Source organism: Rhynchophorus ferrugineus, unplaced genomic scaffold (assembly GCF_030347505.1).
Source record: "Rhynchophorus ferrugineus isolate W39M unplaced genomic scaffold, kcgeb_rfMv2 rfM3, whole genome shotgun sequence".
Taxonomy (NCBI): Eukaryota; Metazoa; Arthropoda; class Insecta; order Coleoptera; family Curculionidae; genus Rhynchophorus; species Rhynchophorus ferrugineus.
In genome coordinates, this window is record NW_027472582.1 from 50750954 (window position 1) to 50764408 (window position 13455).

At 31.4% G+C, this 13455-nt stretch overlaps 1 protein-coding gene across 2 annotated transcripts in view; it reads left to right on the plus strand.

Annotated features, from left to right (window-relative positions):
- The window catches only part of LOC143193247 (uncharacterized), a 327672-nt gene that overhangs the window by 234823 nt on the left and 79394 nt on the right, over positions 1 to 13455 (plus strand). For both annotated transcript variants that reach the window (XM_076399328.1, XM_076399327.1), the window contains exon 4: positions 379 to 512. In XM_076399328.1, coding sequence (XP_076255443.1) covers positions 379 to 512 — 134 coding nt within the window. The remainder of the gene's footprint in view (positions 1 to 378; positions 513 to 13455) is intronic.

Consider the following 13455-nt stretch of genomic DNA (forward strand, 5'->3'; position numbering starts at 1 on the left):
TTGAAATTAATAATAAATATTATGTATACAAAATAAAATAATTTAGCCTGTATCGTAAGTGAAATTTATATTTAGCAATAAATAATCGAACCAGATCCAGACCAAATAAAAAAATTTATATACTAACGAAAGAAAGAACTAAAAACAAAACAACTATTCCTAAATTGTTTCTGTAAGTGGGGAAAAAATAAATACACGGAAATCAAATATAAATCCTTCTAAAGTTTCCAACCCGAACGGCCAGAATAGTTTTTAGGAAAGGCGACGCTTATTAGACATTTTTCTATAACCGGTACAATTACGAACCCTCCCCTAAAACGGAGTAAAATTTCCCGGCCAACTTCCGCACAATATAATAAATTATACGCTTTGTTACAGTTTTGCCAAAGAGCCCTCCAAGTCTAACTACGGATAAAAGTTTCTACGAGGTCGGGGATGTGTTGAAAGCAAACTGTAGTTCGCCACAATCCAGACCAGCTGCCACCCTCACCTTTATATTAAATAATATCGTGGTAAGTACTGTAACAGATTTCAAACTTTCTATAAATTACTGCCTTGCAGATGCGTGCCTTTGGATCGTGCGCCGATATTTTTCGCTTTTTTATCGACACTTCGGAATATTGCCAGCTCTGATCGCAGAAATATATATTAAGTTTAAAATAAAGTTTCGACGTTTGTACGATTTTTGAGTTCATTGGCGTGAAACACAATATGTGTGGAATATAAATGGGATTTTTCATAGTATTTATTTTTATAAATGGTTTAGAGTGATTGCCGTTTTTAATTATATACTCAGTTATTCTAACTTTTTTGGTTAAACAGCGTTTAGGTAATTACATTTAGACAAATTATCAAAATAATAATATTTCCCAACTATTGGACCACAATGTCCGATATATGTAATAATAATCGTATACGAATTGAAAAAGTTTATAAGGAAAACCTCTAGCTCCTTTTTGCAATTATTATACTCCTCAACTATTATGCTACAAGTGCTCCTCTATTACTTACTATTCCAACTTAGCTTTGAAATTGATTGATTGAATATATTATTAACAAGTATTGATACTACATATTAGAGCTGGGAGCTATCAAGTGGAAACGGCTATCGACTGTTTAATAATTGACTACTTTTTACTATAGTGTGTTTCGGTCACTATTTTCGGTCGGACTGATTTGACTAAATTTTCCTACCGACTGTTTCAGCCGTGTACTTTCAGTGACTATCTTCGGGCCTACTAGTTTTATTCAAATGACATTTGACGTTCTGAATGATCTTGAAAATGATGTGGCGAATTTATGCTTATATAGATTTATATGAAATGATTTATGTCTTGTTTGTACTATTATTCTAAAAACAATATACTGTGCATTAATATAGCAATATTTTGAAACTCTATTTTTCAATATTATTTATTAATATAATAATGTAAAACGAGCATTTTGATTGATATATAGAAAATAATTTTGGCTCCATATATCTTCTCTTGGTAACTGTTCGATCTTTATTTGATTGACTTTATGGATTCTCTAAGCCTCTGAATGTTGTTTGTTCATGCCTTTCGAATGTTAAAAGATTTTTCTTTCAAGTTGCGAATAATAGCATACAATTATTATTGTGTTTAAAAAGAGTACGAGAGTTAAATATTTAGTGGTCCAATCAAATATATGAACATACAAATAATTTTACATTAAATATTAGATGAATAATATCTTACATTAAATATGCCTAGTACAATCTTAATTTACACATTAAATTATTACTAATGTTCTGTTGTATTTACTTAAAGCTATACAAGCAAAGTGAGTGTGGGATTAATATATCAGTATGTATTTACCAAATTAAAATAAAACTAAACTAATTATGCTAAAATTAAGAATACACTATTTATAACTTGTATGTAAGTTCGTGTGGTTTGTTTCCCTTTAATATTCTGATATCCTGCGTGTTGACCAGTAGATGTATTGTTCTCACATTGCTGTGATGTAGGAACTCTATTTCATGTTTCGAACCAAATCTTAGATCGCCTGGTAAATCTATTTTAACTTCGAAGTTATATTTACTTAGATACGCTGCGAAATGTAATGGTAATTAATCGTACAACTTTGTTTTCGGTGCGTTGAATTACTGTTTGGTTTGATGTTTTAGCACCATAGGTCCAAATTGGCTTTATGATTGACTGATAAACCAATCTCTTTTATTTTATGTCAAGTTGAGAGTATGTTCTCACCAAGCAGTACAGTTGAATGACTCTCAATCTATTCTAACCTACCATCGAGATGTATTTCGGGGTGTTTAGTTGATTCTGCTTGAGGAATCGGGCATTCGTCAGGTAATCTAATTAGGTTTTTGTAATTTCGCCGCAACGCGAAAGTGTCATTTTGATTCGAAAGTGTCAACAGATTTGAAGCTATTAAGCTGTATCCAGTCTGTGTGTGGGCCGTTTGTAGAGCTTTTGATCGATACTTGTACTTTTTCTAAAGTTTGCCGTCGAAAATCTTGCAACTACTGTTTCTTTCGATGTTATGATATTATATGCAGTATAGAGCAGATAAAAGAGTCTTCCCAAAACACTACGCTATCTTCAACCATCAACCGGAGTAATGTCGAGAATACCCATTCATGTGAGAAAAAATTGGATTCCAGCAGTTGAATGTAATTCCGCGGTAACAACTTGCTAATTTATTAGATTAATCCCAAATACCATACCCGGTCAAAATCTTGTGAGATGCATCATTCAAAATAAAACTCTTGTTTTGAAGCCAATTATTTACAGCAATTATATCTTTCATTTCTTTTCCAAGAAAAATCGAACATAAATATGTACATCTCCATCTTACTTATGGCGCGGTTGAAAAACAATTAGTAAGCACTTGTTGGTAAGAAATTATTATTATATTACGTAGACTTTTTTAAAATTAACTATGTGGAAATGAAATATGTACAGCACAAAAGGATCAAACAATTATCGCCGTCCTTTCAATATGCCGTCAAAATTAGTACGGGAAGGAATTCGGATATCTCCGTCTGTTATTACGAATGGAAAAATAGTGGAAGTGTGAATTTTATTGAAATAGTAATTATTATTTTCAGTCGCTAGTTTTTTTATCGACTAGTTGGAGTGTTTTGCGATTATTGACTATTTCTACTATTTTCAGTCGACAGTTCCCAACGTTCTCTACCTATCTAGCAACATGAGGGTATCATGTATAAATAACGATGTTCGTTTGTCAACGATACAATCATCGGTCCAGATTCCACTCTCTTCACTATTTTGAAACTATATGGCAGTTAAGTTTTCAAAAATGGATCTAGAGTTGTACTTATCATTAGACACAATATCAGGCACGTATTTTGGTTACAGCCGGATTTTCTATTCGAGCTGCAAACATATATGCTTCACAACTCTCGGCCTAGTGTTGAAATGCAAGATGATGATTTTACGTCTCTTGCTTTGATGTTCTTGGGGATGGGGATGAATATTCTGCTACGGTGTCGATGTGCATGGTTCTCCTGAACTAAGTGGTAATTATTTTAGTTTTACCCATTACATGAGTGAATCAATGAATCAGCATTTACGAACGTTTATGTTGATTCATCAATTGCTAAGCTGACTAAATATTCTTTGAAAATTCCAGTTAAGTTCAAAGTGTTGTTTAGATCTTCCTGGCCATTTTTTGTCATTGACATTAAATTCGCCACTTTTATATCGCGAAAATCAGCGGCGGAAAAACTAAACATTTATGGCTAATTTATGTTAACTAACTGCAAGTAGTCTATTAGATTAAAATACAAAGTAATTATATATCAGAAGAAAAACACAAATATTTGATAAAAAGCATCAGTAGTGCCTAAAGGCGACGACTTGAAGAGAATAATTTGGAATTATAAAATGTGAAAACTGATGCTTCAAGCAATCGAACCCATCAGGTGGGGAGGAAATCTGTTTGATGCTGAGATGATCAGAGCAAATCAATAAGAGATTACTATCGAACAGTTACATACCCCAACAAATTTAACAAAGTCACTTAAAATCGAACCAAAATAGTCACCTCGACATTTGGAAAATGATAATAGTAGAACGCATTCTAATATATTTAAAGATAACAAAGTATTAAACTTTAATTTGGGTATTGATAATAAGGAAACGCAATAAAATCTGACTGGAGTGAAAATAAAATGAGACTAATAAAGGAATTTACCATTGCGTTCTATGACGAAGTTGTATAAAACTATTATTAAATTACTATAGTAATCGATCCATGCACATTGAATAATGTCATTTCGTTGATGTTAATGGATGGAAGCTAATCTATGAAAGAGTAAATTAAACTGTTTAATGAGTAAATATGAACTAGTTAATCAACAGGTATTATTATTGAGGGGTGTTTTAAATACCAACTATAAAATTTAATCCAATCAATACAGGATTTTTTAGATATTTAGAGATCACTGAGAACCAATTGCTCTCTTATTTAAAAGTTCAAATTAATCTATTTTCGGACCTCAATCTTAATTTGGTTTTGATATTATAATAACCAACCAATATATCATTTTATACTAGCATCACATTTTTTATTTTCCTCTATTCAATTTCTAAGCTGATTAAATAACGTCTATTGAGAACTTTTATATTAGTTTTTAATTTTATATCTTAACTTAATTAGTTTTTTAGAGTAATTTGATAAAGCTGTCGTTTCTAGAGATGTTAATTAGAAATGAGTGTAAAATACGTACAAACTAAAATAACGCAGAACTAAATCGTTATGACAAGTCAGGGTAAACTGAAATTAATACATTTGTGTCAATCATTAAACAAAAAACTGTTATTGTATAAACAGAGGTATTATTATTTCACTAGATATTTCTCGTTTCGGCTACCACTTGCCCCAGTCCATGATTTATTGCCATGGTGAGTTATGAACACCCTGATTAAAGCTTTAACTTATAAGACGTATAACATATATATGTGAAACCCACGATTTATTTTAGTCCCAAACTGATTACCTGCAAATAACTAGATGATTTGTAATTTGGAAGTTAACAGGCCCATTGATACCAAAAAACAAAACTCCGAACTAAAATATAAAATAAGTTGATTTAAAATGTCACTACCATCATTAAAACTAGAGCTGATTGGTATAAAACTTTGGTTACTACTACAACTGCTACTACTCCACTTAAATTCCCTTTACTGCTAACTATTTTATTGCAATATATTTCATTGTTTCAATCTCTAACCGACTGTTTGAGCCCTGAGGTTAAAAAAGCTCTCAAAATTTGGGCTATTGGTTTTCTGATTGGATGCGCATTTATTGATTGAATTTCTCATATATGAAGCTTATCTAATTAGGTTATTGCATTTAAAAAGTGTCTATCACGACTGGGTAATTAGCCGATTAGTACCTTGCCTTCTAATGGTCCGTTGAATAATAAAATGCGAAACCATATAGATTGTAGATATTTTCTCTCAAAATAGCCTTGTGAGGTATCTAAAAGATCGACTCTATTGAAGTCACTATTGTGACCAGTATCGATCAAATGTTGAACCAAAAATAGCGGGATGATGCGTCTATATTTCACACATTATTGATGTTCTTTTATAAGTGTATTATTCTTCCAGTTTCTGCTAAGTACGTGTACCCACGTTTAACAGGAAACCTTAAAGAGGTATAAACATTAACTTTCGTTTCAAGGTCAGCTAACAACTAATATATCTTTCTCTATGGTTTATAGTCAAACCATTATATTATATGTTATGTTGTGTTTCTTCAGTACTCTTCCTAGCTGGCTTGATGCCTGCAATCGTCAAGGCATCAGGACGGTCTTCCTACAGTAGTTCTAGTCGTGAGCTGAGGCATGATCCTAAATGAATGTTTTTGATTGTATATATTTATGATTTTTCAAAAGGCCAGTGAGCAAATTCCTATAAGGAGAATGAAAGCAGTTAAGCTAGTAACTAGCCGGGTAAGAACGGATATCGTCTGAGTTAATCTGCAAGTGGGCCACTCACCAGCCGTTAGGCTTAATTCCGAGGAATGTGGTTCAGTGCCTATATTAAGCAATACGCCCAGTCCAGATATACCCTGATTGGCAAAAAGGAGGCCCTAAAATATAACAAAAGGGTATTCTTCCAATGCGGTCCGTTCTTTGAAAAACCTTTAGTTCGGGATAAGGACAATAGTAAGTTACGATATCATCTTGTGATCTCATATCAATTACAGGGAACCGATGCATACAGATGCATAACTTCATTAGTCAATAATTGAGAAATATACGCCCGCGTAAGTCTTGACTCTAAACTTCTCAAAACTTAAACCCTGTATGTTAGTAATTGCGTTAAGCATTCACACGTTTTGTTAAAGTAGATTAATCCTAAATATATTCGAGCATGTTTATTTTACATCTTTTCCACATAATTTTCCATTTTCAGGTACTATTTTTGAACTAACGGTACGAATCTTGTTAACAATGTATCGTTTATTAATCGTGAAATACTAAACCGGTGGTCTGAAAAAAAACCAAAAACTGTTTTAAAAATTCCCACATCGGCAGTAAAAAAGCAATTACTTCCAAATCTCCCCGTTCAACTTCGGCCGATATGTTTCATAGTTTATAGGCTTCAGGAAAACCGTTCGATCGTAAATTCTGTTTATATTTACTGTAAAAGTTACGGTGGTGGAACGCCCTAATAACTGCCGCCTAAAGAAATGCTTTCCTTGGATAACTCTAAAATAATGTTTAGTCAATTTGAAATACCCATGCCATAAAACGTAATTTTATAGTTAATGTAGAATTATCAATCTAATATATGGAGTAAATAATCCTGGATGCAATCTATTTATCGGTTTAACAATATATCAAATTTTAATTACATTTTGAAATTAAATTTTGCGCTACTGTGTTGTTTAATGAGGCCCTGAAGATAAAACAGAAATTATTAATAAGCCACCACCTGGTCGGAGAGATAAAATTATAATATTATTATATAAAACAATACGTGTTTTGTAGTCTACGAATAAAAGTTAATTTTCATCACAATCAATCAATTCAAGCCTCGTTCAAAACTGACGCTTTTTCACAATTTCTTTTTTTTTTTGATAACATCTTTATTACATATGCTTAGTACAATCTTAATTATAACTTAATTTATTACTACATAACGTTTGTACTTGGAATAATTCACAAGCAAGACGAGTGTGAGATAAACACATCAATATGTATTCCTCAATTATAAAATTATAATAACTTAAGCTACAATTTACACTAAAAGTATACACGTTATATAAGTTCGTATTGCTTGGTTCGTTTCAATCTTCTTATTTCCTGGGCATTGTCCAGTAGTTGTTTCCACATTAGTAATTATGATTTAGTAATTTTCTTTCGTGTTTTAAGTCGAAATCTTGGATGACTTCGCAAAGACATTTGATTTCCAGGTCACCGTGTAGTTCTTCGTTGGTTACGTAGCCATAGGTATTGATAATTAATCGAAGAATTTTGTCTTGACAGCGTCGACTAGTTAATTTGAATTCTTAGTGCAATACCATATTTGCACCCCATAGGTCCAAATTAGCTTTATGATAAATCAATGTGTTTGATTTTAGATCAAGTTCAGAGTATTTTCCGACTAACCAGTATAGATGTTTTGTTTTGTTTCTAATGTATTTTGCTTTTTGTCTAACATGATGTTTCCAATTTAATCTACCGTCAGGATGGATGCCGAGGTATTTAGCTGATTCTGCTTGAGGAATTGGGCATCAGCATATAGCAGCATGCTAAATTAACATGAACAGGTTTGGAGATGTTGAGTTAAATTTTCCAATCTTTAGTCCATTTGTTGATTTTGTTGACTGCCACTTATACTTTTTCTACTGCCCTAGGCAGAGGTATGTCGTTTGCCATGATAATTGTGTCGTCATCAAAGGTTCCAAGTAGTGTTTCTTTTGTTGTTGGGATATCAGCAGTGTAGAGCAGATATAGGAGAGGTACTAATACGCTACCTTGTGAAACTCCAGCTGAAAAGGTATTAAATATCGAGAACGCCATGTCGTGCGAGACTAAATTTTCTTCCGAAAAATTCAGTTGACAATAGTTACGCGGTAACAATTTGATAATCTTACAGATTAATCCCAAATTCCAAACCCGATCAAAGCTTGAATGAGACATCCAAGAATATTCCATGGCAGTATTTAATTTCCTCATATGCGATTTAAATATTTCTGCAGTTACTCTGTGCACTTGATCGATTGTTGAGTGGTGAGTTCGAAAACTAAAATGGAAATCTAGTACATTATAAAATTTTAGCATGTTTAAATATTAGATTCCAAAATAGTTTTAATATGGCAGGTAATAGCAAAATAGGCCAGTAAGATTGGACTTGTTCTGCAGGTTTGTCAGGTTTTTTGAGCATATTTATTTGTGCCACTTTAAAGCTTTTAAAGAAATTAGATTATTTGATAGAGGTATATTTGTTGACATAAAGTTTTTTCTGAGCTTTTTCTTTTGATTTTGATAGTATTGTTTGGCAAAATTATTTAATTATTGTATGTAAGAACAAAATTAATTTTGCATCTCTCAACAAACAGATGCTTACAATTTCTTGGCCTATTCATGAATATGAACTTACTTCGGAGTCTCTGGTTTTGATTCAGAATAATAATTGTAAACCCAAGTCTTGTCAGTAGTGGCTACAATGAAACGGTGAATAATTTTAATCGTCGCATTCGACTAAGCTTTATCCTACTGTCATCCCATGCAGTACTCATTGGACACAGAATAAGCCGTGGATTTCAAATTATTAAGCACAATTTAATTCAGTGATGTAATTTTACTTGCGTTTTTGGGAAATGAAATAATGCATTTATGTCGAATTCTTAGTTCTACTCTTGGCAAATAATTACTCCATAAAATTGTTGAACAACGTAGTATAACGGTTTATTACCTATACTTACTGCTAGTACATGTGAAGACTTACACTTGCTCAGTCATTGTATTTCTTATAAACAGGAGTTGCTAGAAACCGTTAAATCAAGATGTAATTAACAAGCAACTGTTACATTTTTAAGTTTTTTAATAGCTATAATTAAGGGATGTATTTGTCATATTGTATACAGGCAGTTGATATTTATTTACCCGAAATAAATAAGCATAAATCAACAATAAGCAGATTGTTGATTCAAGTGCTTTTTAATTTTATAAAAGATAGCAATGCGTAACAATATAGCTTAATTAAGTTAAGCAGTTCTCATTATATGAATATGATACCGAGCTCTTATAATTCGAAATGACCCGAGTTTTGAAAACGCTGAATATGGTGAAAGTCACCAAAGACATTAAATGGCATTTTGGATTTTATATGTATGATTCTTGTAGACAATTAATAACACTGGTGAATCAGGTGACACTTGTTAGCAATGGCTAATCTTCACCGACTCTTACAACTCCCTAGAGTTCCTCTCACTAGGCTGAGACTGAGACACTAACCATTCAACACACAGCCACCTAATGTCCTCGGAGAGACTGCCTAGTTGCGAGTTCTGTATCACTCGCCAACCTCAGTCCACCACCTACTGGGCAGTGGGCCCCAACTCGACCTTGTGAGAGTGATGTTCGGACTGACGAATTTGAGTAGCGCACTTATGGGTAAAAAGAGCGGCATGCTGATGGGCTACTTTTATATAATCTAATCTAAACCTTATTAGGAATTTATCATGTTACTCAACCTTTCATTTCTACCTGCCCATACTAACCCCTAAAATTTTATTTATGCTTATTTGTTTTTATCTTTTTTATATAAAATATTTATCTATAATGTTTTATCTGTAATAAATATGTATACACATATTCATGTTAGTCACTATCCAATTCTAATATTTAGCTGTTTTAAATAAACAAGTTCAAGTAAATTTACAAGTACTGTTGTATATGTGGCGAAATGATGAGAAAACGTCGAAAGACATTTTGAAATGACATTCTATTCGATGCGGTAATGCGATGACATTCTCATTAAGTTCGAGACTAGCAAATTGCTGGCAAACAATTCCACATTCCAAAACGGTATACACAGCCGAAATGGTGCAGTCTTGGTTTGAGGATAATCAGAATAGCATATACATCTGGCCTGCACAATCGCCAAACTTCAACAAAATTTAATCATTATGAGAATCTTTAGAGAAGAGTGTGAGAAGTAGATATCCATCATTGAAGGAATTGGTAGATGTTTTGGTACAAGAATAGAAAAAATTTCATTTGGAATAAAATGGAATGTGGAATTGCAACGTGAAGATTTGCAGCTGCTTTAAAAGCAACTGGCACCCAACACATTATTAGTAAGTCTTTATTTACAATTTAATTAATTGCAGGATAAGTACACCATTATCATAAGCATATTTTATTTTGTATATATCTCAGGTGTTAACTTTTCTCCATCCACGCTATGTGTTCTGTTTTATTATATGTATTATATGTATGTATCGCGAGCTCATTATTATCTTCTTGAAACGTGTGGAGGTTCAAAAGTGAGCATGTATTGACTAACCAGGGATGCTACCTAATTAGAATAGGGAAAATGAATTTTATTGTCAAATTGCCTCTAAACTTCTAGAAAATGAAATCATATATTTACTGGGATCCTTATTACCTATTCAACAAAGTAGCAATTTTCTCTCGAGAAACATCACATGGTTATAATGTGTTATATATTATACATCTACAATATTTTTTTATCTGATTTTGAGAAAATACTGTTTTAAATTAAGTCTTATTTTATTCTTTATTATTGCTCTTTATTATTGTTAATTATTTATTGTTCATTCCCTGCTAATGGCAAACTATTTGAATTTAAATTAATGCTATTTATTATTTTTCCTTATTATTGTTAATTATTTGTTATTCGTTCCCTAGTATTAACAAACTATTTGCATTTAAATTAATGCCTTCTATATATTCAGGCCACTTTGCCCTATAATAATATTAACTTAAAACATTCTAGCTGGATAAGTTGTAAAGTACACTTTTATCAGAATAAACCGAAATAGTTATCTTAATGTAATTTATGGTCGGAGTAGATATATTTTACTAGTACATCTTCCTAAATATCTTTTTTATCTAACCCATTTAACCGACCCTTTGTATGGCACAAAAACAACATTTGCTCATCTAATTTACCGTCGTGGAATATTTCACTCAGCTAATAGTCAAAAGGAAATTAAAATGTTTCATTAACATTAAAGTCAATTAATTTCGGGCTTGGCAATAATACAAGTCTGCTATGAAGCAAATTTATCATTTTATAACGAAACAACAATAATAAAATGATTAAAATTACTAGAATTCTTAAAAGTCGACCATGACAGTGATTTTCACTTTTGTTTTATTGATGGAATTTAATTAACATAATATTATTGCAATTCTACAACTTTTGTTTAATAAAATTCATAACAAATTGTTAATATTGTTAATGTTTAAAAAAGTCATATTAGGAGCTTATATTATTTAGGAGAAAATATTATAGAGAAAATATTATTTATTAATCCACATTCAATTTTCAACAATTGCACCATTGCAAATAAAACATATACAAATTTACATTATATTCCAATAGCACTCATATATTGAAAATTAATTGAATTTATTTTTATATGATTTGAGATATAAATAATTTGTTTTCTATAATAAGTTCTATTTCTAACGGTTATTGTTCATCGACTTTTTTTTATATATAAATAATTATATAGGATATGTCTATAAAATCATTCACACAATTTTATATGTAAATAGATTACTGAAAAGATATACCTTCAAGTCGATAGCATATTATACCATTTGTAAATAGCCATTACAATTTGTATTTTAGTTTTAATATTCCTGAAATAAAAACGTTGGCATCAATTAATTTTTAAGTGTCTGTACGCTATTTAAGAGCATAGCCTAAATTTACCTCCCCCACCCCCCGCAATATTGATGATTCCTCTTTAAAAGACTTACTGAGAGGATATTCTTACAAAGCACGATGATAAGTTTTATATTCCAATATAAATTCCATATTGAACGTTTCCTCATATCTGAGCTTCAATCCCGCAACCCTCAATAAAGAAATATAATATAGAGACGACAACGTAAGTAACATCGAGTAGGTGATGAATATCACGAATTCATCAATCTAAGACATACTTCTTCTGAATTACAAGATTTAAGTATAAATAAGTATTGCAGTAAGCTATATTTAATATCAAGATGAAGGAAATTATGCGCTTTGATCCCTAGATGTGTTTATAACACAAGCTGATATAAAATATTGCAACCATAGTATAACTGTTACATATTATCATTAATATTTATTTATAATTATAGAAAATTCTTACCGTTAATTAATATGAGTTTTCAGTATATCAAGAAAACTCGGCCACCAATTGAATTCAAACAAGTTCTACAAAACATCGACTTTTCCAATATTAATTGAAATCAATAGTAATCAAAAGTATTTCAATAGAGTGTAATTGATTATGTAAAATATAATAGTAATTACAAATGGTTAGGTATTTGATAAATTATCATCTGGGTTCTATAGGGTACGTCGCTTAGTTATAAGAAATCTTTTGAAATAGGTCTATTAGGTGGAACAATAAAAGCATGTATTAAGTAAAAAGTAATGAACTAATCAGGCATTATTCAATTAAATAATTCCTGTTAGGGAAAAGCTTAAAATTTTCTTTATAGGCTTTTAAGTTGAATATATATAGTAGCCTAACATAAGAATCAAGTACTGAAAGAGACATGAAAGAGCAGTGAAAGATTTTCACAATGAAAAGCGAATACCGTAGGATAGCAAAGAGCGACAATAAATAAAAGCAAATCTCGAAGAAATTTAACCAACAGCTTCAATGCCTGACTAAATTCTGCTGTAAAAAAATAATACAGATACCATATAATGTTATATAATACTATATAATAGTTGAGTAGGTGTTTAAATAAACCTTCTTGAATTAATCACGCATACATGTTTAGTAACTCAGCAAAAATTGAAAGACATTGTTTTGTAAGTTTTGATGTATAAATCTGGACCTTCCTCCGTCCAAACTATTTGTCTTGGTCTCAGCAAAGCTACCTTAATAGCTCCAAAATAGGCTTATGTGAATCACTTGCTTGAGTTATCCATCTACAAATCAGGATAACGTACGAACAAGGTCCAGGACATAGAGTAATATATAGAGTTAACTTAATACAAATAATTTCAGAGTTGTTTTGCGTGGTCTCAGTAGAAAGGCGCTGAGAACGGCATTTCGCTGAATTTCATTGGTTAGTTAAATTTCCATTACCTGTAATGAAAATATTTTATAAGGGGAGCATTTCATTGGTCGACGATATCATACGTATCACGTGACTAACCTCTAACGTCACATTCTACTGACCAAATACATTTTAAATTAAACCAAAATGTAATTTTTCAAAACCAT